This window comes from Lactuca virosa, chromosome 2 (genome assembly GCF_052849685.1).
Source record: "Lactuca virosa cultivar CGN04683 chromosome 2, Lactuca_virosa_CGN04683_v6, whole genome shotgun sequence".
Lineage (NCBI taxonomy): Eukaryota > Viridiplantae > Streptophyta > Magnoliopsida > Asterales > Asteraceae > Lactuca > Lactuca virosa.
Window position 1 is genome coordinate 231,615,019 of NC_136427.1, and position 11,945 is coordinate 231,626,963.

General features: G+C 35.3%; 2 protein-coding genes across 2 annotated transcripts; one reads left to right on the plus strand and one right to left on the minus strand.

Moving 5' to 3' along the window:
• The first annotated feature begins 3,946 nt into the window (after window positions 1–3,946).
• LOC145160411 (uncharacterized) lies at window positions 3,947–6,877 on the plus strand. The gene is made up of 9 exons (XM_079079582.1): window positions 3,947–4,177; window positions 4,365–4,494; window positions 5,235–5,373; window positions 5,448–5,660; window positions 5,736–5,874; window positions 5,960–6,110; window positions 6,197–6,404; window positions 6,486–6,555; window positions 6,638–6,877. Exons 1-9 carry the CDS (start codon window positions 4,085–4,087, stop codon window positions 6,725–6,727), a joined length of 1,233 nt encoding a protein of 410 aa, XP_078935708.1. The 5' UTR covers window positions 3,947–4,084; the 3' UTR covers window positions 6,728–6,877.
• A 1,964-nt stretch (window positions 6,878–8,841) lies between these two features.
• LOC145160412 (protein COBRA-like) lies at window positions 8,842–11,512 on the minus strand. The gene is made up of 6 exons (XM_079079583.1): window positions 11,294–11,512; window positions 10,669–10,748; window positions 10,124–10,580; window positions 9,769–9,928; window positions 9,400–9,677; window positions 8,842–9,331 (listed from the first exon to the last, which is right to left on the minus strand). The coding sequence occupies exons 1-6, from the start codon at window positions 11,382–11,384 to the stop codon at window positions 9,048–9,050; spliced, it is 1,350 nt and encodes a 449-aa protein (XP_078935709.1). The 5' UTR covers window positions 11,385–11,512; the 3' UTR covers window positions 8,842–9,047.
• Window positions 11,513–11,945: the final 433 nt, after the last annotated feature.

Sequence of the window (11,945 nt, forward strand, 5' to 3'; positions counted from 1 at the left end):
CCTACTGTTAAATTTAAGATTGGTCGAGAATTAACCGATGAAGTCTAAATGAAAGTTGTAGATCTTGTTTTTACCTACGCGTGGAAAAAAAGAACGTCGAAAACGGAGCTCGTATGTGAAAGTTACGGGGTTTAGAAGTCGGCAGGGTGCTGTGCGAAATCGGGTGACGTGGCTAATTATGGGCCAAGGCTTTCTCCCCAAGGCAAGCCACCAGAAGGTGACATGTGGCATGGACTCGACGAGTAGGAGGACCTACTCAACGAGTAGAGGTGTTTTCCAGCCTATAAATAGAGGTGTCGGGTTCCCTCATTCTTCACACCATTCCAACCTCTTCTCTCTCTCTCTCTAGAACCTCTCTCTAGCCCCTAAACCCCCCAAAAAGCCTAGGGAACCTCCCTAGCACCCGAAGGAAGCCTCGAGGCTCCCGGAGTCCCGAGAAAGGAGCCTTTCGGCTCGGGAACGCTGCTCCAGCGAAGCCCGGTTTTTGAGAAAAAACCCGTTGTAAGTGCGCTACGCCTAACCTATCTTTAGTATAGCTTATGTTTTAATATAGTAATGTTATTAGGACCTTATAATAATTATTTGGGCTATTATTATGAGTTATATATAGTGTTGTTTAACGCTTATATAATAATAATAATAGCTAGACTATTAATTAGTCTCGGTTAACGTTAGACTAAACCCTAGTGGTATTAATACTAGGTTTTGTCAAGGGAAAATTGTTTTGAGATAACGAAGCGCTGTTCGAGTTCCGAGTCACCACCTTTCAGGTGAGTGCATAGTCCCTTTCATCTTACACATAGATATGAAGTATTTAATATAAATTACGTGCTATGTGTGCATATTGTCTGTATACTTGCCGTCTGTGCTGGGTGAAAGATTTTTATACATGTTTTAAATGATTTAAACTGTATATGTATTTTATATCTACAAAATGTGTTGGGTAAAACATGGGTAGATGAAATAGTTGCTGTGTGACAAAAATAAAATGATGAGAAGTGATATAGACCATGAGATAATGGTGAGAGGTAAACCATGAGAGAAGCCTTTTACCCATGTGTTGGCCCCGTCATTTAGCAGAGTATGGATGACAACCACAGACTATTCTAGACAGTCCAGTGGACACTAACAGGCTCGCAACCTGTAGGTGTTTTGAAATGTGTATTCATTAGATATACTCTAAAAACCCATTGACATGTATTGCGAGTGGATTCTCGGAAACGATACTGTCGATAAACGAGATAAAAACCCATTGACATGTATTGCGAGTGGATTCTCGGAAACGATACTGTTGATAAACGAAATAGCCCTGGCAGCTATGGATTTAGTGCCTGTTGAGCAAACCCTGACAACTATGGATTTAGTGCCCGTTGAGTAAACCCTGGCAACGATGGATTTCGTGCCTATTCCTTAGGATGATCCTTAGGAACGAATGAACGAGAAATAGTTTATTCTTAGGGTAGATCCTTAAGAGTAAATAAGATAATGGGGATGGGTAATTGGGTTAATTGTTTGATGATTAAACATAATAATTATATTATTGTGGGTTGAAAACCCTATGTACTCACCAGGTTTCCCAACCTGACCCACTCAGTTTATTTGTATCACAGGTGTCGATATGAAGTTACATTACACTGAGAGATTTAAAAGAGATGTAGATCACTAGTGTAAATGAATGTAAGTTCTGTTTATGCTTATGTTTCTGTATTGACGATGACATCCCAATGTTTTAAAATGAATAAAAATACATTTCTTTGGAAATGCTTTGATAACGTATTTATCATGTTTTTCTGGGAACAAATTCCGCAACATTTTCATTAAAAGATGTACTCTGATTTTTATAAAGCATAAACAAAATCGGCATTTTCTGGCCGTGAAAATGGGGATGTCACAAGAACTTCATGGTCTCTGATCAAATTGAGGGCATTATGAGGTTTAGTGAGCTATTATTATGTTCAAGTTTTACAATACAGAGAATCATATGAAAATGCATTTGATTCCATCTGTCATTCAGTTCCAAACCTTCAACTAAATCAGTTTAATTGTTTTAGTTTTTCCCTGAGGCAAAAGTCGAAAGATGAGAATGGTGAATTTGAGACATTGGAAGTTACTGTTTATGACTCGAAAATCTAAAGAACTTTATACGACTATGATGTGTGTTTATGTGGAAATCTCATAATAAATTTAACAAACAGATTAATTCCACACATATTCATGATATACATCGGAAAACAAAATCAGTACGCAATAACTATACAATCAATCTCGATTCAAAAGTTTCAGCTGTCAAACAAATGGATTATTGTGTGAATGAAGTCTTCGCAACGAATATGACAGAGAAACAGATTAATTCTCCAATAGATTCACGATATACATACAAAAACTAAATCAGCACGAAATTGTCATACATACCATCTGGAATTTCGATATTTCAGCTGCGGGTGTAAATGGATTAAAGTTGCCCATGAAGCAGCTAACAGATCGCACCTTCATCTTGTTTATAATCAACAATAATGAAGCATTGATCAGTGGTAGATTTCAGATGAATTGATGGTGGATATTAATCTGGAGGCAGTAAGAAGACGCCAAGGAAGAACGTGAACGAGCAATTTTGAAACGGGAGGCGGATTTGAAATTCTTCTTGGTGGAGCCGCTCAATTTCGAAACCCTAGCTTATGTTTTCAACAAATCGAGCCGATTTGGAAAGTTTCAGACAATCCGATGTGCAAGTACAGGGAAGATGGAGACGAGGAGAGAGAGAGAGAGAGAGAGAGAGAGAGAGAGATCTGATAAGGAATGGTGATTGTGTACGAGTCAATTTCTATAGCCCTAAAATGCCCCTAATTCCATTTAATTTTGATGCCCCCGTCACTTTATTTTTCCACTTATTTACAAAAATGCCACAATGCATCTTGACCATCCCTTTTTTTGATCCAACGCTCCATTTTTGGTTCTCGGGTTCTCGGGAAACTATGAGTTCTCAAATGATCCTTCCTCTCTCTCTCTTTCTCTCTCTCTCTCTCTCTCTCTCTCTCTATATATATATATATATATATATATATATATATATATATATATATATATATATATAAAATTGATTGCCATAAACCAACACGACTAAACAACATGTATATAGATCTGTTAAAGAATTTATTTCATTGAGGCACTTTCATTCTTATGATTATGTTTATATAATTACAAATCTGCTCATTAAAACGAAGCTTGTGTAAATGACCTTAATTGAGATATTGGAAATCACATGACAAAGAAAACAGGAAATAAACCAACACATACCTTTTAATTAATATCCCTTCATATTGAACACTTCATTGATGATGAATATTAAAATGAATTCACTTATTCCATTGGAAACGATAAAATAATCTGGTAGCTTCTATGGTCGAAGCAGGTTCACCAATCCGAATATTACCCATATGTTTAACTAGATAGAATTGTTGCATTGTGGAAGTGCAGAGATGATTATGATGTGATTGATGAGTTATAACCCATCAATAAAGGGGTAATGTGATAGTTATCATTCCTTGGAGCCAAGTAATGAAAAAAACAGGGTGAGCATCAATCAAAACCCGCGTTTTAAAGAAATGACATTCCTTGTAATGACTCGATCATTCCCTTAAACATAAAATCAATCAAACAACATCTGTTTGTAAGAATTAAATGATGTTTTCCATTATTTGTTTCATTCTGCGTTTACCAGATGGCACCATAGTTTGATCGTACAGAGAAAATGTATGTCTTTAGAAGTTACTACTAATTTTATTTTTAAGAAATGTATGTCTTTACTACTAATTTTATTTTTAAGAATTCAAAGATTTTTCTATATTGATTTGTTTCTCGTTTTGAAAAGTTTATTTATCACTTAATGTGCAATTCGTGCAAGTATAGGGGGTATAGTGTAGTTATTAATCCTGAAGGACCTAAGGCAGATGTAACTGCTTGAACTCCGGGTTAGGGTTTTTATCTTTCGCGCAACTCGTAGCCTGGTAGCTTTCTGCTGCGCTGAGTGTAGAGATACGAGTTGCAAGAATTGCAGAGAGCAGTTTCTACTATCAACGCCACCAATATGACGACCGTCGTACCTACATCCGAGGAAGATCCCGCCCTCTCCGTTGTGCGTTTCACCGCCGAGATGTCCTGGGCTGAAGCCGGTCCTGAGGTATTAAAAAACCCAATCTATTGCCACCCACAAAATGCATATTTCACCAAAATCACTGAAGCAGTTTTCTGTCGATTTGGTTTTCGTTAACGCGAAATAGCATTGAAAAATGTAGTATATTTAAGCATGTAGGAATTTTATGGTTACTTGTTCAATTTGTGTTAAAATTCTTTGAATTGCGGCTCAGGTAGCTGAACCACAAGTGACTAGTTTGTGCATGGAGGCCCAGGAATGCATGATTGCTGGCAGATGGTTGGATTTGGCTTCACTAATGATTACTTCGGCTGATTTAGTATTTTCTAAAGCTTCAGAAAAAGGTTAAGTTCAATCTGATGCTTGATTTTTCTGATTACATACATTCCATGTTACCATGATTAGTATACAGACTATTGAATTGCTATCGTAGCTTAGTATTGTAAGTTTACAATTTTACATGCTGTTTACATTCTAATTTTGATGGAAGCTTGAAATCCGAATAAGATATGGGGCTTTTGACCTTTTTGGTGACACTTATTACCAGATCAAAGTTTACCTCAGAAATTCATGGCATGATTACATGCTTTGGACCTGTGAAGAAAAAAGAAAAAGGAAAATGCAAGAACCATTCTAACTTCTTTAAAAGAGTGTAACTCATCAACTTAAAATAATAATGCTGGTGGTATAAATCAGATACCACATTCCAACAATTTTTATAAACATGTTTTCTGTTACTGAAAGTGGTATCTACTATCTACTCCCATAATGCACTTATGCACTCAGCTGTACTGGCTATAAAGATGAGATGTTGAATTGTTGATTCTCCATCGACATTATTTGTCCCTTTATTATGCTTGTTGGTTTCTCATGGTTGATTCTGTGAGGTTTATTCTCTTTTCATTGTTACACTCTTTTTTTGCTATCATTGTACATATCGTTCTCTATGAAAAACATGTAGGGGTTAGTATTCTGAAATGCATTTCAGTTCTTTAGATACTTAAGTCTGGAATCTGGATACACTCAAAAGCATGTTTTCTGAAAATCATTTTCTTAATCTGCCATTTGTTTGTTGTTATCTCAGATCTCGAGTGCATCTTCACTGTCATCTGCAATCTTGTTAAGAAGCCCGAAAGCCTTGATGAGTCACTAGAGATTTCAAAGCTCATATCCACAAAAATTGCTCAACAACCAAATGAAAAGCCTTCACTCCGATTAAAGATGTAAGCTGAGATTATTTTTTTACACCCTTTACACAAAGCATCATCTCATGTTAATCTTTCCAACATTTCTTCAGCTTGTTCAATCTGTACAACATGTTAGAGAACCCTTATGGAAGGTTCCTTGTTTACATGAAGGCTCTTGAAGTAGCAGCCAATGGGAAGGTCATGGATCACATCATACCTTCATTTAAAAATATGGACACCCTATTGAAGGAATGGAATCTTGGACTCCAGGATCAAAGACAACTCTTTCTTGCCATCTCTAATATCTTGAAGGAACATAAGAGGTATCAATCACAAATAGATATAAATTCCTCAATCCACCTTCACTAAATTCTTTCTTCAATAAAATGGAATTTCAGCTCAACCAAAGAAAACCTCAAATTTCTAACCACGTATCTGGCAACATTCTCTGGTGATGATGCACATGATATAAATGAGGCAAAAGAAGAAGCTGCTTACACCATTATTGAATTTGTGAAAGCACCCGACATGTTTCAGGTACTTAGGTTTACTATTGTAAAATCAAACTATACTTTGTGATGAAAATGAAATTGATCATCTTTTTGTTTGAATTACCATGCAGTGTGATCTGCTTGAGATGCCAGCTGTAGCACAACTGGAGAAAGACTCAAAGTATGCATTAGTCTTTGAGCTTCTAAAGATATTTCTGGTCAAAAGATTGGACGCATACTTGGATTTTTATACAACAAATTCTGAATTACTGAAAAGCTATGGTGATGATCAGCATCTGATTTTGATATTTTTTTGACTAAATTGCCCTTGTTCTTGTTTCATATTTTATATTTTTGGCATGATTTAGGCCTTGTCCATGAAGACTGTATCTCAAAGATGAGGTTAATGACAATTGTGGATCTTGCTTCTAATGAATCTGGTCAAATTCCTTATTCTTTAATCAAGAACTCTCTTCAGATAGAGGAAGATGAGGTGGAATCATGGGTGGTAAAGGCAATCGCTGCAAAATTGATTGATTGTAAAATCGACCAAATGAATCAAGTGATTAGAGTGAGGTGTGTAGAAAATAAAATATGTGGTTTATAAATTAGTAGTTAAATTACAATTACTAATTTTGTGAGTCATGGTGTGTGTAGCCGATACAGTGAGAGTGTGTTTGGGGTGTCTCAGTGGGAAGCTCTTAGAACAAAGCTGACAACATGGAGGGTAAAAAGTTGCTTTTATATAATTCAAACTTGTCTACTGATTTATGTGGTCAGTATGTAAATTATTATATTTTGTTTTTCAGGGTAATGTTGCAAATGTAATAACAACTATTCAAGCCAACAAGGTTGCTGAGGAAGGAACTCAAACGATGCAAGGATTGATGATACGTTAGACATTTTTGTTCATTTTACCCGAATCATAATTATGGAAATTTTGACCCTTCTCCTCATTTTGAGCTCTAGGTTTCTTGTTGTTTTGTGTTTGAATATGTACTATTACTTTGTGAAATTCATTAGAAAACAACAATCTTTTCTTGCTTTTAGTATTGGCTTTAAAAATAGAAAAAACATCTTGAGAGATATACAGAAGAATTATGAAGAACAAAACCGAAGTTAATCAGAATAACAAAAACATTATATGGACCGCAGGTGGTGCAGATGAACTTCAAACTACTCGGGTTGAATGCATGTGATTAAAAAAACAAACTTTGTTTTAGGTAGAGTGGCCAATGTAGCAATGAATTAGCAGAGCATTGTTGGGGTCTTCAATGGGGGTCTTTTAGAGTTATTACTTATTACTAATGTCTAGGGTGCCTTATGGCTTATGATGTATAATGTTGGTATACATATGATGTTCGACTGAGGACAATCATGTACCTTTTGTGGAATAGGATAGTCTAGGTTGTGAAGATTGTTAACTTCTTATGTAGGGGTTAATATGACCTAGTGAATAATTCAGAGGATATATGAGACATAGGGCCCAATGGGTGTAAATGAGCCGAGTGGTCCCAAACCCAACCAGGCTCGAGGTCGCTTAAGTTTATACAAATTCTAGTTCAGCTCGTTTCGAGCAGTATGTATGAACTTTGAGTTCAACTCGTGAATGATTTAAGAGGATGGGTAGGTGGATGGATGGTCAATCCAAAACAAGATTTGGGAAGCATAGTGAATAAACAAAAGACATTCCTAAAGAACATAACAAATGAACACAAAAATGTTTAAGTTATGTAGAAACCTATAACAACATGAGTCACATATGTGCATATAAGAATTCATCAAACAAATTGATTTTAATTAATTTTTTTGTATTGAACAATCCACTTCTATTCTTTTCATACAATAACATTAATCGTAAAGAATCAGTTCGGTTTGCAGTAAAATTTGCTAACTTACTCAAGAGATAAGAGCAAGCACGATATACGATACTACTGTTTAAGCACGATACATTATTATCTGTCAAACATGTAATAATTATGATATATCGATTTTTGTCAAATATGTAATAGTATGAATGTATTTTGTGTATGACACAAATGTCAATGATGCATAATAGCACCCAATATGTATTTGTTAGGTATGTGTCGTTTGTAATAATGCACTAATGTAGAATAATATGTGTAATTGACTAACAATAGTTAGCCATATGTCGTATCTGTAAAATAATGTCTATATAAGGATCGTTGATCCCTAAAATAAAGTAAAGTAAAAATTTGTGAAATGGGTTGACTCTCAAATTTGTCTGTTGAAGTTTTTAACTTCTGAATAGCAGATCATATATCCTAAAAATATCATCCAAGAATTCAACAATGAGACGAACATCATACAATTCTAAAATCACGATTAGGTACCTTCTTATTTATAATTTTTAATACTCTATAACTTCTCAAATTTGTCTGGTGAAGTTTTTAACTTCTGACATATATCCTAAAAATACCATCCAAGAATTCGACAAACAGACGAATACCATCCAAGAATTCGATAAAACTAGAATGATCCATTTGTGAACGCATGTGATCGTGATAAGTTGTAGACAACATTTGATGATGCTGATAATGATACGCATAATATACAATATATAAGGGCATCACAGCTATCTCAAGAGACATATTTAAAATGTCTAAGTTATGTATAATATGACATTTATATAATCTTCTAAATGTCCTCAAAGATCCTCGATATCAAAAGCCACGAAACATGCTACTAAGCTGAACACATGTCAGAGTAGTATATTAGGCTTGAGAAGCTTACTAAATAAGACTGAAGTTGGACAATCCAAAACAATACATGGAAATGCTAGTGAGTAATAATGGAGTTGGACTATCAAAAACAATATAACAAAGGAATACAATCCACACATATATGTTGTCCAAAGTTGCTACTGAAACCATATAATGGAACAAGTGACCACAAATACAAGAACCTGTCCAGATAAACTGAGTTTTGCTTCATTATCCAAACATTTACAACATAATTCATAATCTTCAAATGTCGAATAACAAGCACAACATAACCAAAATTGAATATCTGCTTTAAATTATCACTTGTGGGTTTTAATTATACAACTGTAAGCAACACTATAACTTCAACTACTCTACAACACAATAAAAATGTAACACAACATTGACAAACAGGTGAATTCACCCACATTACACACTTAAACCTTCTTGTTTAAGATGAACCACATGCAGACAATCTTCAAGGGCTACTTAAACCTCAAACAAAGGCAAAGAAAAAGACCAAAGACCCCATCAATAAAGTGAGTATCGAGAAGCTTAGACGTGAGCTGGCATTTGGGAGATAAGGGTATGCATCTGGAGGTGGCATCACACAATTATCACCATTGAAATAGATTCTTCTAGGAAAAGCCCAACCCTTTTCAAACGTAAAAGTTGATTTATCTTTACGGAAGAGTAACTCTGATTGAACATTCCCCAATGGTCCAGCTTGATTCAGAAAATCATTGTAGAACTTAACACCCCACAACATAGCAGTATCATCTGTACACATTCAAAAACAATAAGTGCCAAATCATTTTTAATCAAAATGTATGTATAAGTGAACTTACTTATAGAAGAATAAGGAGTCAATGGTTTGTAGTTAAAGCTGAAAATCTGAGTAAGGTTATCAAAATTGGGGTGTTGAACAACCAAGTTCCATTGAGAGTAATTCATCCTGTAGTTGAAATTTGTAATGGTGACCTTCACACGCCAGTATTCCTTGTAATTAAGCTTCACATGCCAGTGAACTCGAATAGGGCACATATGTTTAGTGCATTGAACCAGAGGTGTTAAGCTGTTCTTACCAGGACCATTAACAACTGAAGCTAGATATGGTGAGTTTGGGCTGCAAAAACAATTGGAATATTAGGGGTTAGATTAGCAAGATCTTAAGCTTTTCATTCCACATACAAAATGACAGAAGTAACCTTACTTACTTTACACAGCTTCCAGGGTGAGTAATATTGTTTTGGCATCCACATGTGCAGGTTGGGCAGGGTACGATTGTGTCATTGTAGAAAGAAGAGAGAGATACACAGCAAGTGGGAGTTTTTTGAGCAAGAAACTGTGAATATGTACATGTAACGTTCCATGTCACTGCCAAGAACAGGGGTAAGTTGGTCATTTTATAGATGATTTAACGCCGTGTTAGATGGAAGCACCAAATCATACAATAGTTGGTGGCTTAATACAGTAAGCCAATAATAATTGCTTAACAGTCAAAAAGAAACATCCAAATATAGCTGCCCAGATTAAGTGCTTAATCAACTGAAAAAGAAACAGTATACTTACTCATGGCTTGAGTTACTCTTCTTCCATCTGGAGTAATAAACTTTGTTGGTTTACCAACAACAGCGGGCCCACACGTATAGCCTGGACCGGGTGCAAGCAAGGTAAAGTTCTTGGGCGGTTTGACAGTTTTGTTAGTGGTTCCGGCTGCACCCACGCTGACCTGGAACGAGCTGGCATAATTGTTGGGATCTTGGGCCCACGAGTTGATGACACCTCCTTTGCAGCAGTTAGCAATTTGTTGATTGTAAGGGGTTCCTGGTAATAAATCAACAACAGTTGGAGTTTTCTTGCAGCAATGTGGTGGTGCACTTTTGTATCTTGAACAATCTCCTTGTTCAGTGGTTTGACTCCCCATCATGCTCCATATCACCTCCTTTTTAGCCCATGTCCAACCTAATGTCCACCCTGGAGGTGAAATGTGCCGATATTGCTGGAAGTTATACATTGTCACAACAGCCTGCATCAAATGTAAGGGTGTTATTGGTAATTAATTAATTATCGATTATGAGATTTAAAGAGAGAAGGAAGTTGTTTTTGATACTTACAACATAGCCATCAGGTGTCCAACTTATGATATCCCACTTGATTGTGATGTTTCCATTTGGGTCGAGTGCATCATAGGCTTCTGAAGAAAAAAGAAGGGTCATGAAAAGTTAGGTAATTGAGTCAGTTTTTGATCTTGAATAGCGCAGCCTCACTTGGAGAAATTTGTTATTATTATTCGGTGAATATAAGATGATCAAACATTCAATTAAGATTTACAGATCTTCGTGTACAAAAGTATTTGCATCGACGGATCCATTAATGGAAATGAGATCTCTAACCATTTTCATCTCCGATGTACCGATTTCTTACACTAAATTGATCGATCATTGAAATCTCATTCAGTTAAGGTATTGAACTATAAATCTCGATCAATAAAGATCGAATCTTTTTAATTTTGCAAAAGGAGAAACTAATCTGATAAAGGAGACATTAATCAGCTACCCCAATATACTATACTAGCAAGTCTGTGAAATCTCCTACACTCATCAGTCAATCGAGCAAGTAAAGTACTAGTCTTTGATTAATAGTGGGCAAATCTATTGAATTAAGCATAACCCAGAAACCGAATTGATTAAAACTGGCAACTGGAAACTTCAAGAACTCGAATGTAAAGCAGATGCATACCTGTGCAAGTGAAACTGAATGAAGAAAGCAATATGGCGAGAACAATGGTGAAAATTGATACTCTGGTGAGAGATCTGAAGCAGTAATCCATTACTGCTTTCCAAGATTTACTAGATCCGTTTGCGTTTCCAGCCCGTTTTCTTGAGCGAGTGTGTTTGTGTAAGAGAGAAAAAGAGAGTAGAGCGGGCCTTCTCTCACAAATCAGTGACGATTCGTTATTAAAATAGAAAGTCTATGTCCAGTTAACCACCTCTTATTAAATTATGTTCATTTGGTGAAAACCATCTATCTTGAGCATGACATATTCGATGTGCTTTTTCTTGGAACAAGCACATAATTTCTATAGCAAGTTGTTGGAATTCTTGAAAGCATTGTACATACATAAATGTATAATTGTAGTTTTTTTATGTTTGCTTTTAATTTTGAAAAAAAAGTAATATATATATATATATATATATATATATATATATATATATATATATATATATATATATATATATATATATAAACAATTGTTTGTAAATATATAAAAATCACACAATAATCTACTAACCATCTACTATGACATCTTTAGTAATAAATAGTATTCAGTTTTGATATTTATTATGTGATTCTTCTCTTTTTATTAAAATTGAAAGAAAGAAAATATTAG

Bases quoted from the DNA above. Each gene is read 5' to 3' on its own strand.
- LOC145160411 (XM_079079582.1), top strand. From the start codon at position 4,085: ATGACGACCGTCGTACCTACATCCGAGGAAGATCCCGCCCTCTCCGTT. The intron at 5,374-5,447 runs GTAAGCTGAGAT...ACATTTCTTCAG, and splicing joins CCTTCACTCCGATTAAAGAT to CTTGTTCAATCTGTACAACA. The intron at 6,111-6,196 runs GTGATGATCAGC...GGCATGATTTAG, and splicing joins TGAATTACTGAAAAGCTATG to GCCTTGTCCATGAAGACTGT.
- LOC145160412 (XM_079079583.1), bottom strand. From the start codon at position 11,384: ATGGATTACTGCTTCAGATCTCTCACCAGAGTATCAATTTTCACCATT. The intron at 10,749-11,293 runs GTATGCATCTGC...TTTTTTCTTCAG, and splicing joins ATTCAGTTTCACTTGCACAG to AAGCCTATGATGCACTCGAC. The intron at 9,678-9,768 runs GTAAGTAAGGTT...TTGTTTTTGCAG, and splicing joins CACCCTGGAAGCTGTGTAAA to CCCAAACTCACCATATCTAG.